General features: G+C 45.5%; 1 protein-coding gene across 3 annotated transcripts in view; it reads left to right on the top strand.

Moving 5' to 3' along the window:
- The window catches only part of LOC116952718 (cytohesin-1-like), a 56,002-nt gene extending 34,672 nt beyond the window's left edge, over positions 1-21,330 (top strand). For all 3 annotated transcript variants that reach the window (XM_032972341.2, XM_032972324.2, XM_032972333.2), the window contains exons 4-13: positions 623-689; positions 4,298-4,416; positions 7,936-8,016; positions 8,249-8,361; positions 10,628-10,776; positions 11,920-12,031; positions 12,494-12,570; positions 13,138-13,209; positions 16,162-16,316; positions 17,812-21,330. In XM_032972341.2, the coding sequence (XP_032828232.1) occupies positions 623-689; positions 4,298-4,416; positions 7,936-8,016; positions 8,249-8,361; positions 10,628-10,776; positions 11,920-12,031; positions 12,494-12,570; positions 13,138-13,209; positions 16,162-16,316; positions 17,812-17,893 (1,027 nt within the window). In that variant the 3' untranslated portion in view covers positions 17,894-21,330. The remainder of the gene's footprint in view (positions 1-622; positions 690-4,297; positions 4,417-7,935; positions 8,017-8,248; positions 8,362-10,627; positions 10,777-11,919; positions 12,032-12,493; positions 12,571-13,137; positions 13,210-16,161; positions 16,317-17,811) is intronic.
- Positions 21,331-24,502: the final 3,172 nt, after the last annotated feature.

Here is a 24,502-nt window from a genome sequence, read left to right as displayed (position 1 = left end):
TATATCCGATTTTTCTTAAGCACAGTCGTGTAATGTGGAGCTTGCATATTTTAAACTGACACTGATGTGAACATGTGAACACGTAATGGTCTTATTGCTCTTATTTAGTTGTCCTTGAGACCGCTGCAGAATGTAACTGTACAGCCCTTTCATCAATCTACTGCTGGATGAGGGCCTCCTCACGCTGTACGTGTCGTGTGAAGGTTATTTGATCATATTTCACCACACTGGTTAGTGCGGGTTGTTGTTTAAGGTAGCGAGCATAAACGTGGAAGCGTAGATTACGGTCCAACAATGGATTTTTTTGTTGCACTACCTTCCGCAACCCACCAGAGCCACAAAGCAGCCTATAACATCCTGCTGTGCGTGGCGATCGCCCTCCGACCACTTATTCGGGCTCAGACGAGCGTAGCTACTGAGATCTGACAAAGATTTGGTGCATTCCGGGTGATTTGCTCAAAGGCCATGCTACAGATGGCCTGTCAGAAAACCTTATTGGAGGTTGGTCTGAAATCGATGTGCTGCAATGATGTTATGAATTTAAAGCGGTGATACAAAACATGTTTTGTTCTGACCATCTGCCTCTGCATCCACCCAACCCCCTCCCTCCAACTTTGTACAGCAAAATCGTGCAGAGGAATAAACAAATGTCCATGGGGAGAAAGAAATTTAACATGGACCCTAAAAAGGTACATTTCGGCATGCATTGTCCGATTTCGATTGTGTTTTGATGGTGTTTTATGTCGGTGCGCGTGAGCATGCATGAATGCCGAGGGCAAAGGACATTGCCCCAAGACTTGTCTGCTTTGGATATATCAGTCGGTCGCATGCCGGGTCCCGCGTAATCCTGTAAACAGCACGTGCACTCCTTGCACAGGTCCACCGCTACTATGAAAAATCCCGCGGGCCTGTCTCTCGGTTTCATTGGACCCTTTTTGCGAGCATTGGTGCAATAGTAATACACCCTTGAGGCTCTCTTGTGTGCAGCGATCCTGCTTCAGCTGCTTGTCCAGTTCTGTTTTTAATGAGCGTTTGCGATGCAACGTGTGTAAACTGTACGTAACTTATACTTTCACACGCAGTTCAGAAGTCCATTTATGACTAATCACCGAAGCTGCTAATGGACACATCGATATAAAAATGTGCAAAGCAGAGCGAGCGAGTGGTTTGCATTTTGGGGTGTCACGCAGTGCCTGGGAGAAAAAAAAAAAAGAACCTATGATAAAAAAATCTCTACAAGATGTCAGCAAACCTGCCTGCTGTTGGAAATTTTTGCTGTCGCAACGTATTGGGAATCTTGATGCGCATCGTGCCGATTGCCAGTTTTTCCAGGGCGCTCTTTCAGGCACACGCCATCTATTGCCGCAGCGTTACCGCTTCTGGGGTCGTCGTGAGTAGCGGTCGGTCTTTATTTTTGTTCCTTTCTCTTCCACGAGCCCCACGCTGTGGGACAGTTGCGGCTACGCCAGTGCGTGGTGGAGCCAGTCCCCCGGAGAGGCGAGGAGGAGAATGGCTTTCCCGTGCAAACAGATAATTTTGCACGCACAGGAGCGTCGGGGGAGACGGGTCGGGGTTGCGCCTATATGGTTTCTCACCGGAAAACCGCGCGCGTGTTGTGCGCCGTTTCCTCCGTCTGTAATCGGCAGCAGCTGTGCGATAGCTCTGATGCGCCAAGGTCCCGTTAACACACGGACCCTTTACGCTCATGAATGCCGTTGCGGTCTTTGAGATGGAAGCCGTTTGCTTATTCCCGTGGCGGTGTCGAGATGGGAAAGGGAGTTATTTATTTATTCCCTTCCAGACAGCCTCATCCTCCTGTGTTGAGCCTCCAGGACTTTGATAAGCAGTGACCTTAATAGGACTCCTCGTCTCATCTCAACGGGGGGGGGGGATGGGGTGCGAAATGTGCTGCCCTTAAATCCCTTTAAAGTATTGTTATCACTGTGACACACCAGTGTGGAATGATGAACTACATTTCCCTCTTTTGATATGTAACATTCGCAAGCTCAACAAGCATCTGTTCTCAAGGCTGCATGAGGAAGACTGCCATCGTCCTTGCTGTCGTGCTATCGTCATCGACAATGATTTGCTCTTCTGTGTGGCTTTCAAATACATTCTTGACCTCGGTCAGTCTTCATACTTGAGGGAGGATTATGTATGGAGATTACTTTTTTTCTTTATCCAAAAAGCCCTAAATATGACACAAGCAATAGAAATGTAGCCTTAAGTTGGAGGAGGATTATGTTCCAATGAAGAAATATTCTCCAAAAGCTCTTAATATTCTGGCAATGAGGAGCTTTCAGCTGCAGACATCGCTCATGGGAGTGTGGATTTTTAAGTGGCACAGAACCACCATTGTTCTATTTATTTTCCCACTTTTCCCTCCATGCAACTGAGCTGGGCCAGGGCTGTGGCGAGCCTGCCCGGTGTGCCGCCGCCGCAGGCACGTGTTTTCTCCCCACTCCACATTTAGAAACATGCCTTGGAATTATTTAAATTAATTTGCTGCTATAAATGTCCAAATTTGGAGCCACTTTGTTGAGCTATTATTTGTGGCCAGGTCGCTTTTGAAAAATAAGTTCATACCTCCGTGAGCTTTGCCTGATAAGATGGGGGATGGTTTAGTTTTTTTATTAGAATGTTTGGATGATTTGTTTTACCTTTCTTGCACTTTGCAATTCTGTTTATGTTTTTGTTTTGTTTGTTGTAATGTTCATACCTGTCCCTACTGGACATCTGTAAAAGAGAGCTTTTATAGCTCATCGGATTCTTCCAGTAGCAATAAATATTCTGATACTCCAATGACCAAGGCCCCTGGCCCTATTTGGCCCCAAGCCAGATTTTTATGTCTTGTGAGGCCAGATTTTCCTGGTTTTGGTTCTAGCTCGGCATTGAGTTAGCCAGTAGAAAAGGGGGATGTGACTTGTGGGCGGCTGTGGGTGCACGTTCTGTTGCACTGTGCCGATATTTTATATTTATTTAAGACGGTGCCCCTCCCCTGGCTCAAAAAGAAGGAGTTTTGGGTGCCTCCGATCTCCATCCCTAAAGCCTGTGGCAGAACTTGTGCGATGCTCTGGCAGTTTACATTAGACGATTACTTTTGAATTCCCACAAAGCGGTGTTTATTAATTTCGTGGAGCCTTGCAGGATGTTCGGGAACGACAGTGTTATGTCAAACACCACGCTGGTCAGTGTGGGTAGGTTGAACGCAGTCAATGAAATGTGATGCATTGCCCTCTTCTGCCCACCACGTGGCCCTCGCATATGCAATGTACATGTTACATATTTCCACTTGCTTAGTGTGTCTTCCCTCGTGTTAAATGATGCGGGTCTGCTGTTTGCAAGTGAACTCTCCTTTTTCTTTATCGGCGTCAGCCGTGGTCCTCGGGAGAATTGGCACTGCCTGATTTTCTGCATTAGCCAAATGACGAATGGGTTTGCTATCAGGACTGCTGTGGCTTGATAAAAGCCCTGGCACATTTTAACATCGATACGACCAATTATCTGAGTGTGTGGAAGCCGCCTGGCCTCTATTGAATGCCGGAAAAACCCTTCTAAAGCGCCCAGCAGCTCGCGCACAAATGAGGGAGGACTCGTCAGATTTCAGACAACCTGCCGAGCGCAATTAAATCGGCCCTTTGGCATGCACGCTGCTCGTCCGCTTTCCCCCGTTATTTTAAATAAATAAATAAATCGGGACTCTCATCGATTCGGACGCTGTGTCGTCTGCGCAGCTGTATTATTCACTGCGGCGTGAATGTCTTAAGGGTTCCAAGACCGGTCGGGGTGTCCCTCCTGGAGGCGGCTCGCTGTGCTGATGGATGATGGCTGCTTGGTTGTTTTTTTTCCATTTGGCTGTCCGACGTGGTGGGTCGATTTTATACAGTGTTTGGAAACGCCGAAAATGATCATCTCTTAAAATCGTGCTGTCTGCCCTGCGACAAGACACGTTCATGCAAATGAAGGGATATAATTAGCAGTTGCTTTTTATTTCCATTGTTTACTGATATTTGAGTTGTTGTAGTTCTCCGATGCATTTTGTTGGTTACGATGTCTGATGTTTCACTCTCCCATGTGGTTGGAAGCTCCTTTCAGGAACTGATTATTGCAGTGCCTGAAGAAGCTCCAAGTATGTGGAGTGATACATCTGGCACAACGTGCAGTGCAACCTGTACAGTACAACAACAGATAACCTACGCAGGATGATTGAAGTTGTTCACGATTAATGCCTGGAAAGATGATCTATGGAACAAAATGCTTTGGCAAACTGTTATTGTTGTTTTTTTTTACACCACAGGGAATTCGGTTCCTGACAGAAAACGAGCTTCTGAAGAACACGCCTGAGGATATCGCTCAGTTCCTCTACAAGGGGGAAGGCCTCAACAAGACGGCCATTGGGGAATACCTTGGAGAAAGGTGAGGCTGGTTTGTGGTTGACACAGGCCTCGGGGTCTCCAACATACCCAGGCAAAAAACCAACCAAATCAGCTAAAAGATTACAATAGTTATTTGAAGTATGTTCTAGACTAGTTTCGAAAGAGTAGATGCAGCAGAGGCAGGCTTGCTTAAATGCATGCTGGCGAGCGACTGATCTTACAGGTCCTTGCCTGTACGATATGGGTCCTAGTACGAGGAAAAATTATTAATACACAATTATGACTTTTTGGTTTAAGTCTTGGAGCTGGAATTTTTCCCAAATAATGTATAACAAATCTAATTTAGCATTTATTAGTGTGCAGTCATTGGCGATTGGGCTGAGACTGTCAACTTAATGCACTTCAGAACCCGGTTTAAGCACGTGCACGTGATTTGGAAAACCCAGGTTCAACACTGGGAACTTGGCGGTGCTGGATCAGTGCTCTTACCCCAGAGCCACCCTGGCCACTTTGCTTCACGTGGGATTTGAATTGGTCGTGTTCATTGCATGGACGTGACCCACACTACGAATTTCTCGGTGTGACTAGAATAAGTCGAGACAAAAATAAGAAAGATTTACAATGACTGTTAGTATGATTTGGACGTAATTTTCATGTACAGTAAATACTACTGTTGTATAGAACAACTGAAAATTGGTGCCTCTGCAGCCCAAAACATAGCCCCGTAGCCTGTAATACATTTTATGCATGGTGGTGGTTGCTCAACCTACCACTATTCAGGCTCATTCCTGTTTAACTTGTGAGATTTGTTGAGATAGGATGAATTCCGGGTGATTTGGTGATAAGCGCCTGGTAAATACAATCCTCGTTAGAGTATATAGACCCCTTGTGTCTTGGAATCTTTAGCTCATTCCACGTGATAGCTTCAACTGCATCACATCAACGTCACTCCTATGTTTTACTGCCACCGCAGTGAAGTGACTAAGCAACAGCGGCATGTCAAACTGTGATTTTCAGTCCTTTTTTTTTCCCCCAGAACGTAAAACTTAAAACTCGTATCCGACACAGCCTGCGATACACATCCTACATACTTAACAAATATAAGATATCTTGATATTTCGTTGCTTTATTAAAAAAAAGTGGTAAATTATCTCTACAGTGATCTAGAGACACAAATAACCAAAGTTCTATAATAGGTGACGTTTCGGGCAATGGCCATTCACAGCACAGAGAGGCCAGAAAGGTCGAGTGAGCTGCAGAGCTCTGAAGATATGTAATATATTAACGGGGGGGGGTGGGGGGGGGGGTGCAAGCCTCGGTTAGGTTTCATGTTTGGAACATTTCTGATTTGTTTTAGCCAAGTTTATTTTCCTCGAGCCAGTTCCGCTTGTTGCTTGTTGCAAAATAAAGACACAAATCAACTCTGCTGCTCAAATGGAAAAATGCAATGAGTCATGTGTTCAAAATTATTTCCTGTAAGCCTAAAAAAACAACTACAGTACATGCCGATGTTTAAAGAATTGTGTTCGACACCATTGATGTGTCATTGATTCCAAAAAAAACCTTTGGATATGCCGTTGTTAATAATAAAACCATATTAAAATTAACTTGATTTAAAATAAATGTCCAGTTTAATTATTGACTTTTAAAAAATGGTGCATATTTTTTCTCCCTAGTTGAACATTGATGTCGATGTGAACTGTATTATGTGGCCAAGCATTTGCAATGCATATTTGCTTATATCCTTGCATCAATGCTTCTGTCTGCTTATATAAATAATGCGAATCACAGCACATGCACAACATCGTGAATACGTGTCGTTCCCAAACATATCAAATGCCCATACACCATAACAATGCTAAACAAAACATGCTGAACTTATGTGTGCGATTTACCTACATATGCCATCGTGCACAATGCACATATATAATGTGTATGCACTTATCGTAAGTATGACCGTGGATTTTTTGTCGTTGTAATTTCCGGAGAGTCTGCCATTTACAAACACTGACATTGATTGATCGGTCACTGCAAATCCAGGCCTCTGCTCAAAGTATCATAATTCATACATGCACGCATAATGTACACACACATACACGCATCTAAAGCTAGAGAAAACCACATTAATCCTTTGTCATTAGCCAGCAGCTGAGTGGACATCCTGGTTTTGAGAATTTTTCGGAGATTGGAAAGAAGGCTGCGTGCAGTTTGCTAATGGTAAAATTATGATATTTACACTTACGCTTCCTCTTGGGCACAAGACCGGAATTGTATTCCCTATTCTGCGTTCCTGTGTCTCTGGTTTGGCTAAACGATCAATAATAGGCGCACATTGTTCACTTGACAATCCACGATGCGGTCTTAAAATGACGTAACTCCCGGCACACTCCGTTTTACATTCACCACTCTCGCTCGTGTTGTGGCCGGTTGGTTCCTCATCCGGCGTGGGGGTTGGTTATATACGTATACAGTACAGCGTAGTTGACTTAAATTGGTCGGATTCATTGAGCGCATGTTTGAGAATGCATGTTGTTCAAATCACACGTGAAGCTGTATATCGTTTCATATCACCAGGCCGTGTCGGTCGTGAGGGTTATTTGAGCGGACTTTACCACACTAGTTAATGTGGGTTGGTGGCTGGTTTAGATATCATGCCGCTGATGTTAGCAGTGACAGAGAATCAAACTCGGGTTAATGGGTTCGTAGCGCAGTGCGCGAACCACAGCAACACCACTTCGTCCCATCCTGTTATAATGTATGGTAAATACACCGTTAATACTAGCAGTTTAATAACGAGCATTAAATATTAAACTCATCATTTCCAGTCTACTTAGTAATGTAGTGCTCATTAAAAGCTATTTTAATAAAGAGAATTCAGATGTTGACCCAACGTTTTTTTTGTAATTAGAAACGCAATGATACGTGAAGTTACTGTATATTTAAATTATCAGTTATTTTGTAAATGTTTAGTTTTTTTCAAATGAATAAGAATATACATAATTCGTGCACATTTTTAGATACATCGTTGGAACATTACCCCCCTCCTCCCCCCCCACAGTGACCTCTTGAAATGGATCTTATAGGATTACAAATTGGCATTTATGGAATTATTTCTGGCCCCATTATGTCATGACGCAAACTTGGGTCAGGTTATCTGGTGACATTGAGGAGCTGTCGCAGACCAGTAATAGACCATTTTGAGGAATAAGGAATTGTAGATGTAATCAGGAGGAAGAGGCAGTTATGATGGGTGGGGCACATTTGCAGAATATTACCGAGACAATTTACAACAGGTACCCCAGAGGTCAACAAACAAAGCAAGACCTGAAGCCCTGGTAGTCGTAGTGGTGGTGAGATCTTGAATGTCAGGTGCTGACAGGCAGGATAAGGCAGAAGGACGGAAGCAATTCTGAAGTGCTGTGCCACCAATGACAATGGCTATGAGATAACCTCTTGACCCTGAACTTCCCCGCTGAATTACAGATTGGCTCTCACAGTAAAGGGGCCTCCGTGTTCGCACGTTGGACGGCTCGCGTTTGACCTTCGCCCTCTCCCACAGGGATGACTTCAACATCCAGGTACTGCATGCCTTCGTGGAGCTACACGAGTTCGCCAACCTCAACCTGGTGCAGGCGCTAAGGTAAAGGCATCCCACTGCACGTTCATTAATTAATTCTTAGTTTGTTTTCCACACTACCTTTCGTTTCGCTCGCCGCTGTTGGTCGGGGGTGAACTTTGTCACAAACCTAATGCAGATGAGCAGTGTTCCGTTTAAACCGTGTAATTTTGCCTTGTCAATAATAATAATAATAAAAAATCCAGCTCGGTCAGCAGCGTCCGTCCTTAGAGCTCCATGTGGGTGCCCTTGGCAGGCAATTCCTGTGGAGCTTCCGGTTGCCCGGAGAGGCGCAGAAGATCGACCGCATGATGGAGGCGTTTGCCACGCGCTACTGCCAGTGCAACGCGGGCGTGTTCCAGTCGACCGGTGAGGGCCAGGTGACGCACAAAGACATAGGTCCCCCGTGTAGCCTTAACAGACTGTTGGGGCAAGTGCTATTAGACAGCACCTAATGAAGACCAACACGGCACACGAGGAGGTGGGTGGCCAGCACCACGCCCGACCGCCTTTGTCTCCCCAGTGGCGATGTTTACATACCACACCAGGTACTCATTTGAAGCGGAGTCGACCGAAGGGAGGAGGAGGTCCAGGACCAATTTCACATAGTCGTCACTGTTGGCTGTAAGCGAGACTAACTCGAGTCGCCAGGTTCCTAGCGCAGCGCACTAATCGCAACACTACCGCATACACACCCACATGCACCGCTTACGAGCAACACGATTGCTCTCCTGCATAGCAATATTTTTTTTTACTTTAGTTTCCAGCGGGGGCCACACAATACCATGTGCCTGCGGCCCACGTGATGTCAAGGTGTCACGTAAACAGACGTTGTGACATCACACGGGTTTGTGGTGTCCTAACCCCACGTGTATGTAGCTGCTAATCTCTGTGTCTGTTGTCTCCAGGTCTGTCTTATTTTAAGTGCCCTCATTTCAAGAATCGCTGTTTCTTTCTCTTTCACTCGAGTCATCTGTATCTCGTTATGTCTTGGCATATCACTCGGCAGGCCAAAGCCTTTTAGGCCAATTCGAGAGCCTTCGCAGGCCAGATGTGTGGCTGCAGAAGCCTGCCGTAGAGTAAAACAATGAGACGTGTTTTATGTCAGTGAAGCTCGCGTTAAGAGCCTTTAGATTTTTTGTTCTGAATAGTCGTCGTAGTTGGAGTAATAATGATGCATTTTCTCATCCAGCAAATCCTCCCTGAATATCTGACATGTGATAGGAAACTAGAGAATCCAGGGGAAATCCACAAAGACAGGTCGGCAACCTATGGCTCTAGTGGCATCTAATGACAACCTTGTAGCCCTGTAGGTGGGAACGTCACAACACGCTGCAATCTGCCCCATCCTCAAAGCCTCTCGTTAACATAATTAACACTTTTTGGTTTGCTACCCACAATCCCCTTTGTGTAATTAATGATGCAATCGTGAAAAGTGCTTAAATTGGTTCTGCCCATAGCAAGGTGAATTCACTGCACTCGCTCAACGAATTGAGTTGTTTTAATTAGCTTAGCGGGTATAGTGCTCCAACAAGAACATTCAGAATGTACCTTGGCATAGGCTAACCTTGAAAACTATGAGAGACACCAAAGCATTGCAAGTCTGACTTGTTCTCGTTGGATAGCAGGTGTTACTGCCGCATTTTTGCTCAATTGCCTTGTTCGCAAGATAATCTTGAGCACTTTTGCGGGGAATACAAGTAACAAAATAGCTAAGCAAACAATAGGTCCCCTTTGTATATATCTGTTTCTACATCCATTTCCCGACATAGCAATTAAAAGTAGCTTTAACACAACCCCACAGCCCCACGGCCTTCTGGGAGTGCATAATTACACACAAAGGGCTTATGGGCATCATCGTGTCCAGCCAAATAGTGAATTTTAATTTCCGCAGCAAATGCCACGTCACTTATGGTGCGAGCATAATGCCGAGTCAGCCTTAGCCACTGGGATTCCCGAGGTGAGAGGCTGCAGTCTGGAAAACCTTGCAACGTGTTGTTTTGTCAGGGTTTGCATTAGATGAAATTCAAATTTTAACATCTACACAGGTCAGGAATTCCAATACAAATGAGGTTAAAACACATCGAGACTCATCAATACCGCTGCCTTATAACAATAAAATGTATAAAACGGTGACATTTTTGGACAGTGGCCAACGAGGCAGTGGTAATGGCAACGGCGGTTAAGGCATTTGCTCCTTGCTTGCATACTCACTGCCACTGTGGTCTGGTAAGTTTAATTTTATTTTAAAAATTAAGCTTTTACTGGAAGTTTCCTTTAAAAAGCCATGGTTGTTGGAGCAGGTGTGCAGAGGGGAATAGACTGAGATGAGGTAGAGGAGTATGGGGAGTGTAGTTAGTAGAGATCAGAGGAGATGGGTTAGAGTACATTGAAGTTGACGAAGATGAGATGAAAGAGGTAAGGTAGGTAGGAGTGTGGAGGGGAGTAGAGTAAGATAAGAGAGAAAAAGTAGGCAGCAGTGAGTCCACGAAGGATCTTGAATATTCTGAGTGTGCGATCTTGAAGTTTATCCATGATTGCATTGGGTGCAAGTGGAGGGGAATAGGGTATTGGGGAACTTCGGTCTCACATTGACCCCTGCTCGCCGTTTTTTTTTCTGGCGGCGTTGCGACAGACACCTGCTACGTGCTCTCGTTCGCAATCATCATGCTCAACACGAGCCTCCACAACCCCAACGTGCGCGACAAGCCCACCACCGAGCGCTTCATCCTCATGAATCGCGGCATCAACGACGGCGGGGACCTGCCGGAGGAGCTGCTCAGGGTAGGAGGCGACAGCCCTCGTAATCCCCCCCGCAACCCCCGCCCCTCACCATACCGCACTACCGTCGCGCGCTATACCACGAGCTGCAACGAGCTGCCACCTCTGTTGCCGCCTTGCCTGGCACAAAGCCCGGTTGCGTACCGACTTCACGCTGACCGGCTGTGTCGGCTAGTGATGTGTGATTGTTGAATAAGTCATAAATTTACGATGGATATTCATTATTCAGATGGGACAATGGTACCAGTGGTTAACACATTTCACTTCGAACCCGGCAACCCGAGGTTGATTCCTGGCCACGGCTAACATCAGTGGCGACTGATTTCTGAAAAAATTCCTGGCCCCAACCCACCTTAACCGATCCGCAGATGATCACTGTGGTGGATTGAGGTCAATTAATCCTCAATATTTTGTATAATGTGATGAGGCCCTCATCTAGCAGTGGATTGATAAAGGGCTGTCCAGAGTACATATACTCCATTCAGGCCATTTTTTTTAGCCCAGCAGTTTGGGATTCTCACTCGCATGATGCTGTCTGGCCAATTCCCCTCCAGTGTGCTAGATTCGAGGTGTTTGTACTGCCTTGCCTGGTAGTATAAGACCCTGCTACCAACCCATCCACTGAGTTGGCTGAATGTAACTTGGCAGACACAAAGAACTTTATTAACTGCCAATTTTTTGTTTTCTATTATTTTATGTCCTTCCCATTTCAGGATTTTATAATGATCGTTGTAACACAAGTCAATTCGCACAATGGCTAAAACACAATAGGGACATTCACATGTCAAGGTACCTAAAGGAGGATCTGAATGCATAATTCATGACCACAGTAGCGAACATCTGGCTACAGTGGCCAATGAGATGTCACCAAAGTGGATCTGTCCCTGTTTAAACCTGGCAGCAGAGAAACCATCTGCCGCTTGCTTAGAAAGCATGCTGTTGGCAACTGCTGGTGGCGATTGCCACTGATGCACAAAGAGCACTGTGCTTATGCATTATTTAAACACCACAAAATACTTTGGGTTAATTACACAATGGAGCGAAATTGGGCACGTTGCATCCATAGTGCAGCATTGCCGGCATCGTGTAACGGACGAGACATGGAAAAATGTAAGTGGCTTTGTTTGCGCGCCTCTTTTTTTACAGAACCTGTACGACAGCATAAAGAACGAGCCGTTCAAAATTCCCGAGGACGACGGCAATGACCTCACGCACACGTTCTTCAACCCTGACCGGGAGGGCTGGCTACTCAAACTAGGCAAGCGTTGGTGGCGCGCACGGTTGCTGCCGTGGCTTTCCTTCGACACCATTGTCGTTACACAAAAGTCACAAGCCATGTTCATTGTAGCGTTTTTTTATCCAAAGAAAGGTAGACGCACAACCCCCGGCTTGGCCAGGGCACTCTGGGGCCCTTGTTGATTATCTACATTGCCGATTAATTAGTTACATGTTCAATATTAGAGCTGCTTTTCCTGCTGTAGTTCATGATGCCCGAGTGCACATGTTGGTGCTGTTTTGGTGGTGGTGGTGGTGGAGGAGGGGGTGCGTGGCTATAACTTGTAAGTATTTGTGATGTCGAATTAATGTTTGATGATATGTGTTTTTCCATCTCTGAATTAGGGACCTCACAATGATATCAGTGCAACAGCAACAAATTGTAGTTTGTTTCAGCAGCAACTTCACATTGTTGTCATTTCTAGCTCACACTTTTGTTTTTTAGGAGGAAAGGTGAAGACCTGGAAGAGGCGGTGGTTCATCTTGACGGATAACTGCCTCTACTACTTTGAGTACACAACAGTAAGAACATTAGTAATTCTCATCATCATCATATACTGTCATAAGCCCTCTGTGGCTCCATAAGCCATTAGTTTGTGCCTTTCCCACACGCTGGGTTACATAATAAATACATCCCAAGACGCAGCCAAGACCATTGACAAGAGGCTCAGAGGCATGCAACGATTCGCTCCACCTGTGATTCGATTAAATGTTACGATTCGATTCGGCAAAAAAGTTAAATTAGTTTACAGTTCATGAATTGTAAGTAATTCTCACGTGCGCAATTCGATGTATATATTATCGTAACCGTAAGAATCAACATTAATCGATGAATGATTAAATACGACATACTTAAGACCTTGCATTCTTGCTGTTTATACAAATTTAAGTAGGAGTGGTTTGTTCTTTGGAAAAAGTTTGACCTTTGGGCCAGGTTTCCATCGTGACTATAGCGGCCTTAAATGCCGTAATCTCCTTGACAATAGTTGTCAATGGAGACGTGGGAGTGACTCGAGACTCGGAAACACTTTCCAGATACACGAAGGAGTTTATTGCATCTGGCGCTACCTGTGCCTGTCTCTCGTGCAGGACAAGGAACCGCGGGGAATCATCCCCCTGGAGAATCTGAGCATACGGGAGGTGGACGACCCCAAGAAGCCTGTACGTGTTTACACAAAGGCCGCTGCGTGCTTTGGCACAGGCATCAACGGCCTTTGCATCTGAATGTGATCACAAAGATTGTAATTATTGTACACGGCACATGGGCTTTGGATGGTGCTGTGGTGTAACGGTGAGGACATTCGACTTGCAATCCAGAGGTTGCCGTGTCGATCTCCCGACTTGGCGTTTGGAAGAATGGTGCACGTTTTTTTTTTTAAATCCTCCCGGCCTCCCCGCCCGGAAGAGAGCACAGTTTTGGCCGATGGGCAAATCGCTTGTGGTGTGGGTCAGCTGTGGATACTGCCATCTCTTCCAAGATGTCTGGCCAGCATCGAAGATGAGGCCAAAATACCCTCGAGAGGCGCTCTCTCGAGCTGCCGCTCAGAGAAGCCCTTTCATCAGCAGTGGCATGAGCAAGAAATTGCAGGGCTCCTCCTTCACCTTTTTCGTGTGTGCAGCAAAGGCAGACTGCACGCCACCTTGTGGTTTTTATGCGAACGGCAAGTGTTGGAACGAACAGATGCCGATGGGATGGAAATATTACGAGCAACATGTGTACAGTTTAACACGTAGGCTTTTGTAACCAATATCATCCATGAATACAAGTTTTTGGGGTTATATCGCATGAATATATAAATGTGTCGTGAAAGCCGCCACCACCAAAAACAGCCAATTAGTAAGGTTTGTCACGTAAACAGACGTTTAAGGAACGAAACAGGAGGATTTCTCCACAAATCTAGCTTGCCTGATGAAGCTAGTTGTAATTACTGGCGAAACGTCGTACTGGGGTTGTAGATGTTGTGGCTTCGCTCTCCAACATACTTGTTTGCTGTACTAGTAACGAATTGGCATGTTCTGTTTACATGACAAACCTTACTCATTGGCTGTCGGGTTGTGGCGGGTTTAACGACACATATTTACGCGATCTATCCTAAAAAAACTTGTATTGTGAACATGTGTACAGCTCTTTTGTGCATCCCCTACAGCACCTCCCCCGCACATTATGCAGGTCGTCGGTAATATCTTGCCATACTTCACCGCTGATCAGTGCAGGTCCGTGAAGGCAGAGAGCATGGTGCAGTATAACAATTAATTCTTCCGCTCCGCCACCTGCCGACCAACGTGGCCCCGCAACATCTCTTAACTGTGAACAAACAAACAAAATATCCAACGAGCAGTGCGGCTACCACCGCTGTTGGTGGTCCTTGGGCAGTTATGTAAATTTTGTATTCCCCATGGCAGGGGCCAGTTTATCAAGAGGGACAATCGCTGTTGACGTTGCACGAATTGGTACTCGTGTTGACCCCGAAAGTATTATTGGCCACCTGTCCAACCGTTAAACAGCTTTGGTGCGTTAAAAAATATATATATATTCTCAACCAAGAGTAAAAGTGCGACTTAAAATCGCTACGCATTTTAAAGTGTTAGGACGGATCGATAGGGTGCTTAAGGACATTTGGAAAGGTGTCTCGTGTGTGTGCCGCAGACATTTGTACTCTAGCTGCTTTCCACGAGATTCGTGAGTGATCGCAGACCATTGATTTTGTTTTGAGTTCGCTTCTGTTTTTCATTCCTCATTGTTTTTGCTCTCTGCAATATAGACACATATAGACACATTTGGATTATGTCACCCTTTCCAACAACGCGTATTGATCTTGGAGTATGTGATGAGCAGCGTGGAAGCTGAAGAGATACCTGTCAGGGCAGAATTATTTTTGCATGTTAGCAAATTGTTATTTTTATTCTTGTTTGGGCAACCCTTTTGGTCAATTTGGCCGATTTTCAATCGGATGAGACCTCGTTACAACAAAACAACCTTGTACTGAAGCTTGGCTCATTTTGGACCTAGTTTACAAAATTTATGGTGTGGGCCCCCCCCCCCCCCCCCCATTACAGTTGGTTGGACAGACAGACCGCAATAATGGATAAGCACTTTGAACCTTGTGGAAAGTATTACAAATAAACATAGATACGGAGCCACATAATCGATCTTCTTCTTTCGTATGGCTGATGTACAGTGAGGGAAAAAAGTATTTGATCCCCTGCTGATTTTTACGTTTGCCCACTGACAAAGAAATGATCAGTCTATAATTTTAATGGGAGGTTTATTTGAACAGTGAGAGACAGAATAACAACAACAAAATCCAGAAAAACGCATGTCAAAAATTTCATAAATTGATTTGCATTTTAATTAGGGAAATAAGATTGCTTCTGTGGACAGGTGTCTTTTATACAGGAAACAAGCTGAGATTAGGAGCACTCCCTTTAAGAGTGCTCCTAATCTCAGCTCGTTACCTGTATAAAATACACCTGGGAGCCAGAAATCTTTCTGATTGAGAGGAGGTCAAATACTTATTTCCCTCATTTAAAATGCAAATCAATTTATAACATTTTTGACATGGTTTTTCTGGATTTTTTTGTTATTATGTCTCTCACTGTTCAAATAAACCTACCATTAAAATTATAGACTGATCATTTCTTTGTCAGTGGGCAAACGTACAAAATCAGCAGGGGATCAAATAGTTTTTTCCCTCACTGTAGATGCAGAGCAACAACCCACAATTCCACGTTCAGGCGGTCAAGCCAGATAACCGCATCGGGAGCAGCGGAGTTGTGCATCTCTGTGATGTCTCCTTGGTATTTGTCGTTGGGGCATTGCATCGTCATATGTTGTACGCCCTTTTGGATGACCACAATCGCACATCGGAGAGTTTTACATTTCCCATTTGTGCATGAAGGTATTCGCATCTGCCATGGGTTGTACGGATGTACTTTATATGGTGGGACCATGAGCTTCGTGGAAGGTCAAAACCAGGGATCTTCTGCATTGAGTCTTTCACAAGGTGTTTGTTTGGTGAAGCAGAGCGAATGGGAACCGTCGTGGTTTCACGTTATGACGTGCTAATGCTGCTGCTGCTGACTTCTCTGTTTTCACACGCTTTCCGTGGCCAGAACTCCTTCGAGCTGTTCCTCCCCAACAACAAGGGTGGGGTGATCAAGGCGTGCAAGACGGACACGGACGGCCGCGTGGTGGAGGGGAAGCACATGGTCTACCGCATCTCGGCACCTTCGCCTGAGGAGAAGGACGAGTGGATCAAGTGCATCAAGTGCGTTTACAGCAGAGCACACACAAGACAATGACCCCCCCACCCCCCGTATAGCCTTTTACAGATTGTTGGGGCAAGTGCTGTTAGCGAGCACCTAATGAAGGCCGGCACACCCAGCCGCCTTTGTCTCCCCAGTGGTGATGTTTACGCACTACACTAGGCACTCATTTAGGGGGGGGGAGGCCCTGGACCGGTTCAGATAATCATCACCGGTTTTGGCCATGAGTGGGAATCGAACTTGGGTCGCCAGCTTCGAAGTGTAATGCGCTAACCACTACACCACTGCAGAGCACCTCTGACGAGCACGGTTAGCTTACGTAGGTTGCGAAAGAAGTTCTACATAGAGAGTGCACAAAATGATCGCCTGATCGCCCGTATAGCCTTAACAGACCGTTGGGGCAGGAGCTAGGCGTGCCCACAACCACAACAGGCGGCGTGCACCATTGCATCGCGGTGACATCGTAGTGCTCATGCCAAGAAAAGTGTACGTACATGCGCACACTTGTGTACCTGTGCAGTCCTTTTGTCAGCGTCCTGCTGGATGAGGGCCTCTCCATGCTTTTGAGGGTCATGAGAGGTTTTTTTTTACCATATTTTTCCACGATGGTCGCTGTGCAGGCTGTTGAAGGTGGTGGGTAGCATTGACGTGGAGTCACCAAAGTGCAGCGCGACGATGGAATTTGTGCTGCACTCCCCTCTACTCATAGTCGCACAAGCCCTATGATGACAACCTGTTTTGTGCACGGCTGTAACCCATCCAAACACTATCCAGGCTCAACCCTACTTAGTTTCCAAGATCTGATGGGATCAGGTGCATTCCAGGCGATTCAATCGCATGCACCGATATGTACACGTGTATGCATGTATTCGCAGTTACGCGCGTGCACATGCCTGCACACATTCACAGCAATAGCCACCGTGTGCCACCAGGTGGTGGTGATGTCACCGAGGCACTTTGAGATCATGTAAAGTGGTGAATATATTGCCATCAGCCACCCAGTAAGTAGCATCTTTCCGAAGCCTCCACCACAAACATCGATCTTTCGCAACAAGAGTGCTATCCATCAGCAAGTGCACTTAGCTCGGTCTCTTCTGTAGCCCATTCCATATCTGTGCAGCCCCCTTTGTCCGACTGTTTAGACATGTGGAAGCTGAGCATGTAGACTATAATACTTCCAATGTATCCTTGTCCAGATATTTTAGGTATCTGTGAGCTCCTTAGACATTTTCAAACAGTGATGAATAATGAAGTGGTGGTTATCGCTCCAGGCAACCAGGAATTCTCACAATCGAGGTCGTAACTTAAATTCCCAACTGGGAGTTGGCCTATGGTGATCAACTCTTCCACACGCTAGCAATGTTCTGGGCCACCAACAAAGATGGTCACTCCCCCACACTCATTTGAGATTTGGTGGAGACCGACTTTTACAGGTGTGAGCATATCGCCGCGTTGCCGTTGTGGTCAGAACGTCACGGCAGTCTTCGTGCTTTGCAGGGCAAGCATCAGCAAGGACCCCTTCTATGACATGCTGGCCACACGGAAAAAGAGGATTTCCATAAAGAAGAGGCAGACATAATGGGGGACCTGTATGTTGCGAGTACTCAACGAATGTACATGCAAGTAAGAGGACGACTGCCTGCCTGCCTGCCTGCTTACCAGCTGTGCGCAAACCTTGTGAGACGCTTCACCACAAGAGGATCGCTGCAGGCACCAAGGAAAGTGCGATCAGCAGGCAGTGACGCGCGCACAACTTGCGGGAAACTTCTGCGAGACCGCCGGATATCTGGGACGAGACCTCAGAGATTGAAAGACACTTGCACGCTCGGAGAAAGACGGTGGTGGGGGGGGGGGGGGGGGCGGTTTACGCATCGGCGTTTTCGCGCAGTGTGCTCGCAGGTGCAGCGTCCGCGCTGGTGGATTTTGTACAAACGCGCGTGTAAATCTTGTACGTGTGCAGCACACGCACGCACCACTCGCAAAGGGCCTGGCATTGGGGAGTGGGGGGGGGGCGGGGGTTTGAGTGTGTGGCGGCCGGTAATGCAACGCAACCGCGAATTGCAATCATTGGGTTTAACACGTAGGCTTTCGCGACCAATATTATTCATAATAAAGGTTTTTGTGTTAGATCGCGTTATTTATAAATGTGTCGTAACCCTCCACCACCCGACACGGCCAATCGGCAAAAAAGTGTCACGTTGACAAAAGACAAATAATGCACTACTTTAGCCCACCGGTGTGTTGAAGAGTGAATCCACAACATTTACAGTTTGAGTACGACGTTTCGCTGGTAAATACATCCAGCATCATCGGGCAAATTGCCCGATCGGGCGCACAACTTGTCCGATCGGGCAATTTGCCCGATGATGCTGGATGTATTTACCAGCGAAACGTCGTACTCAAACTGTAAATGTTGTGGATTCACTCTTCAACACACCGGTGGGCTAAAGTAGTGAATTATTTGTCTTTTGTCAACGTGACACTTTTTTTGCTGATTGGCCGTGTCGGGTGGTGGAGGGTTACGACACATTTATAAATAACGCGATCTAACCCAAAAACCTTCATTATGTGCAATCATTGGGGTTAGAATCGTGATTTTAAGTTGCAAGCAACAATCTGGTCTGTTTGCCGCTGGCCCTGGGGCTCCTGATCAAATGTGAACATGGCCATTACCGACGCTGAGAGTCAGATGCATTGGGTTCTAATACATTCGTCATTTTTGTTTGTTCCCCCCCCATAATGGAGCTGCAAAGGCCAGTGTCAGGCATTCCGTTGTCATTCACACAGGCCTCCACTAGTTAAGATTTGGCTTCCTAAGCTGTGTGAGGACACTCGCTGGCTTTAGCCAGCATTTCATAAGAGATCAGAGGAATATAGATGTGCATTAATTTATTTAAAAGATCCTCGTTATTAGAATATATATGATATAAAATCTTGCTTTAATTTTTTTTTAAACTCCTGTACACGAGTGTTTCTTGTTGTGGCAAATTTTTAAAAGGAAAATATTTCCGAAATGATATTTGAAGAAAAAAATATATAAAGTAACGTATGACCTTAAAAGTTAAAGTATATTTCAATTAAGGAAAAGATGCAAGTCATAATTACTGCAATTATTTCTGGCCAGGACCAAAACATTGCTATACAAAGAAATTGGTATACAAGGCCAACTTGTTTACAGGTCAATAGGGGTTTGTTTTTTGTGAGCATCGTAATGTGATGCGATGGACATTGTAGTGCTGTGTGCATTCGCCCTTTCCCGCTCTGTTGACGTACGTGTATGTCATCAGTTTTCTCGATTCCGTTCCAATGACGTACGTGTACATCAAAACAAAACCGGAAGAAAAACTAAAATAAAATAACTGTGGTACCGAGGCTCCCACAAGGCCATGCGGGAGAGCATGTGGCACATTTTGGCGCCAGCTACCGTAGAGTACGGTCATGTTGCTACGGTTCTCTGCGGTGAGTACAATATCTTTAAAAATCAACACCGGTGCTATGCCTCTCTAAATAAAATTAATGCTGAACCGCTTACGCGTTCCCGAGATTCAGAGGTAACCAGGACAACCCAACCTGCAACTTGCAGACGTCTCGGAACGGGAAAGGGTTAAGAACAGTGAGCACCAGTGCAGTTAAGTGTGAGCAGGGGGGTTCCTTGTAGTTGAGCACGTGTGAAGACCTTGTCTGCAGGGGCAGCGAATGCTTTGTGGTAGACAATCTTTGTCGCTCTCTCTGTGTCTGGGCCCTGGCGGCGCTGTGAGCAAGAGAGCACGACTTTCCAAACGGAATGTCGAGAGTTCAAATCCTAATTGGTGGAGGATTGACTCGACCCATCGTCGCTGTGGGGCCGATTTAAAATCTGAATCAATTTGTGCGAATCAATGTGTGGCCATTCAACAGTGGTTGCCTTATGAAGAAACTAATCTCTGCCCATAGCAATGTTGGAATTTCTTCGAGAGGCAGAGGGACCACCCAGGTTTGAGCTCTGAGACACTGAGCTGTCTACAAGGGGGGGTGGGGGGGATGGAGGAGTGTGGGCATTGTCGATGATTACTCTAACTTCTCCCCAGGGGGCAGCAATGATGTCAAAACAACAACCGAGTGGCGTGAGCAGCAGCTCTCTTACTCAATCCACATGGGGGGCAGGGGGGGAGCGATCGCATATCAACCACATCTCATCCCCGCGGTTCCCATCAGCACGTGGGCATCCAACCTCGGGTTTTTTTTTTCTTTCCACACCGATTCTGGTAATTGCCGGATGAAAGTCTCCCGATGCCACCATGTCAATCGTCGGGGTTGTTTGACCACACTCTGAGCAGCGCGAGTTGGTGGGGTGGGGGGAGGAGGAGGGGTGTAGCCGAGGAACGATTCGGACGTCGCGTGCCACGAATCTTAGCCGCGGCCGGGTATAAAATAAATACAAATCATGTCGCCCGGTTCGCGAAAAAAAAAAATCGCTCACCGCTCCGCCACCACTCCACCCCATCGGACCTATTAAGGGAACCTTGCCTTGTAAGGCACCTCGCGCACGGGGACTGTCGTCCGGTCCACGGTGGTCGCCAATTTTGGTTGTGGTGCAGTCGTCGGCACTCGTTATCCCGGTCCCACTGCCGCACGTCGCGTCCACATCGCTCGAGAGCCACGGTGCACTGTTTACTGTTGACGGCGATCATGATGTACATTACCTATAGAGCGGGTTGCTTGTTACCTATAGCGAGATGAAATACCTTTGCATGGTGTGACCCGTTATGTCCGCTGACACACAAGGGAAATTGTTTACTCGCGCTAATCATCAAGGGGGGGGGGGGGGTGTCGTTGTATGTTGGCAGCACAGCGTGTACGGTATGTGAACATGAAGGAAAAGTATTATATTTATTCACGCAATTGTATTCATGTTTATCCAAACCTCTTGAGCCGAGTTAGCACTGTTAATGTTTGCCCACTGATTCGCGCGATCAAACTTTGTATGAAATATTGAGCTGGAGCTTAAGACTGCAATTAATAAAATGCTTAGCTTTGTGTATGTATTATTGTTCTTTAATAGCAAATGCCGTCTTCCTGCACAAATCTAAATCCCAAATGATTTTTTTTTCAGAAAGAGGTATTCTTGTTGAATACAGCTTAACGCGGATAGATAATATAATTAACCTTTACGTGCGTTCACTCTTTCCCCTTTAAACCGTGTTACAGTAGGGGCAAAGGGTACACGTTGAAACGACTGGCAATGGTACAAATCGTAAGAGCAATGAACAGCCGTGTCCAAACGAGCATGCGTGTAGAATTACAATCCTCCATTGTATGTATGTTGACCTTTTTCACCGTACGCAGCCAACCGTGCTCATCGGAGGTGCGGGGGAAAGACAACAAACTAAACACAAAAAGCAGTTCTAAAAAAATTGGTTTTCGATCTAGATTGCAAGTGCATAGCTCCAGTGGCTTCCAAATATCGGAAAGAGAGCATTCCAGATGGCCGCAGAAGCACATCTGAAAGCGCGCGAAGCAGTGACCGTCTTTCAACGTATTCTACGTGTGCATATTGCATGGTTGGTTCAGGGTTCGATGTTTTGTCCACGTTAAGCATCGGCTCATGGTAAATACGTTTTTGCCTTAACAGTGTGCCACGCACTGTGGATGTGATATCCACTCGGGGCTTCTGGGTTCATTGATTCCATTTCTTAAGTTTGGCCGTCAACAGAAGGCATTTAGAAAATCGTATTTGAAACTATATTCACATTTAATCAGTAGAACACGGGAGTCTTGGATTGGGATTGGCAGGGTACAATTTGTGTTTATTGTAGGTGTGATATTGAGGCCAGGTGATACATCTAGTTGTTTTAGAAATCGTGAGTCGAGAAATTTGATTTATATGGCGTAACTGTGTCACAAAGTGAATTTACATTAGTGCGATTACCATTTAAGCTCCAATGCAAGCAAGGATGCCCTTACAAAGTAGTTTTAACCAGTTATCAATATTAAAGCATGCCCTGTATCACATTTTCCAGAAGCCACGGTAGAAACATTAAATAGACGGGTCATATTTTATGGGCAAGCAACCCAAACAATTCACAATGCAAAGGAACATGCAAATCTGAGTGCTTTGAAATTAAGCAATACATTTTCTGCCGATGGCCCTAAAACGCATCGATGTTGTTGTTTGCAGCGCTTTCGGTTCTTTCCAAAGTGGTTTTGGATGTTGAGTCTATCACAGTGCACATGTTTGTGGCTGCATAAGGTAGCCACAGGCCAGAGCGGTAAATACGTGTGCCCACGATGCAAACCAATAGAATATATTGCTGGTATTTTGGGTTCTGAGAATTGAAGCCATTTGCACCAACGCCATGAACCGAAGTATGATTAAATTCAGCCCCAAGTAGTCCAGATTAAAATTTGCTGCAATTCTGCTCAAAGTCACAAGACGGCGACTCTTGGTGCAAAGGCAAAAAAAGGCCTTTTCAGAGATGCGTAGAATCTTCCTCTCCTTCAGGCTTAGCGTTGCTTGCATATAACCTTTAACGGTGTGGGTTTGACAGGCAGAAGAAGCTGCATTTTCCTAGTCTGCTTCATTGGCCTTGGCTTCGCAACTCAGGGGGTGTCCTGGAAAAACTTGATAACCCATATTTTATATTTCATATAACCCATGCTAGCTTCATTGGAAGACTTTAAAATCCCCCCCCATACACTTTTTTAAAGATTGATTTATTATCGCTCCCCACAGATGTTCACACAATGAAGTTAAATTATTTTCATCCGCTTGATCCCACACACTCATCACTTTTCTAGACAATGTGATTTTTTGTGGGTTGTGTTTTTCCAGGAAGCATCTCAACTATTTTTTTTCATGCCACCGAACGGTTGAATTGCAACCGTCTGGTAATAAATTGTCATTTGCCATTACTTGATATATCAGTGTGATTTGTCTTTCAGCAAGCACCCGCATCGTGTAATATCGTTCACAACAACTTAACCTCGATACCATTGAGACCATCTCCAGATCTTTATTGCAGTCTCTGCGTGCACAACGGTGTCCCTTGACTGACAGCTTCACGACAATTTCAGTTTTGTTTACACACTGTGGTTAGGGCCCTTCTGGAACGCGTGCTGGAATAAAAGTTTAACAATTAAACGTTGATGTGTGGGGTTTTTTTACGTCGGCTTTCCGATGTCAGATTTTGTCATCTCGAAAACTTTTTGAGTTGTGGCTAGCGTTAGCGTTACATTTGTTCACAAAATTAGTGACGAATGTATTCGTCGATGCATTTTTTGCTTTAGTTAACGATTATTAGGAGAATAGGTTTCCCCCTTTTTTCTGGCAACAAAACAGGTGTGCAAATGTTCTAAACACCAAACTGAAGCATTTTACAAGGAATCATGTCTGCATTAACCACAATGCTTGTGGTCAGAATGCAAACAAAAATACACTCTGATAATATATTGGCATTGTCCTTGAAACTGATTGGTCCACACCAGAGACGGCTTTCTTTCGAGCCTAGTCTCAAACGGTGTGAGACCAGAGGACGCCAAAAGGCGTAAAAAAGGGGAAACCCTATTCTCGTATTTTGGTACTGGCAAAGGAGGTTCCATGATTATTATATGGATGAAATGCATAAATCATGATGACTCCCGGCTACCGACCAAAGTGCAAAAGCTTAACGGATGGTTAACGAGGTTAAATTAAGATATAGACTCAGATAATCGAGTAACTTTATTTGAGACTCGTGCACTGAGGATGGCCGGGCATGGAAATTGGCTGTACACTATGTCGAAAAATAGTTACTGAGTTCATATGAATTATCTTATACAGGGACCCCTCTACTTAGAACATTCGACTCATGAACTCTGAAATACGAAAAAACCTGGTCCGTATGTCCAGTTGCCTGTTCAGACCGAGAGTCGTAAGTTCAACCCCCGCAAAATAGATGGCGGTGGTGGCACCTCCATCTGAAGAACGTGAAGAACCAGTGGCATCTACATCTACAGGAGATTATACAACTTGTAAAGCCATTCCCCGTGTTTAGTGTACATGCCGTACAACATGTTTGGAATCGACAGGAGTAAAGTTGGACGAACAAATCTACTTACGAACAGACCTCTTGAACATAACTCGTTCGTAAGTAGAGCCGACAATGCAACGAGACAAACTGTGGCTAAAATAAAAGATAAACGCGGAATAAATTAGCACTGCTAACAGCAT

The sequence above is a fragment of the Petromyzon marinus genome, chromosome 3 (genome assembly GCF_048934315.1).
Source record: "Petromyzon marinus isolate PM22_M1 ecotype Great Lakes invasive population chromosome 3, UKy_Petmar_22M1.pri1.0, whole genome shotgun sequence".
NCBI lineage: Eukaryota > Metazoa > Chordata > Hyperoartia > Petromyzontiformes > Petromyzontidae > Petromyzon > Petromyzon marinus.
Note: the sequence above shows the minus strand (reverse complement) of the source record. Positions and strands in the feature narration are given on the sequence as shown.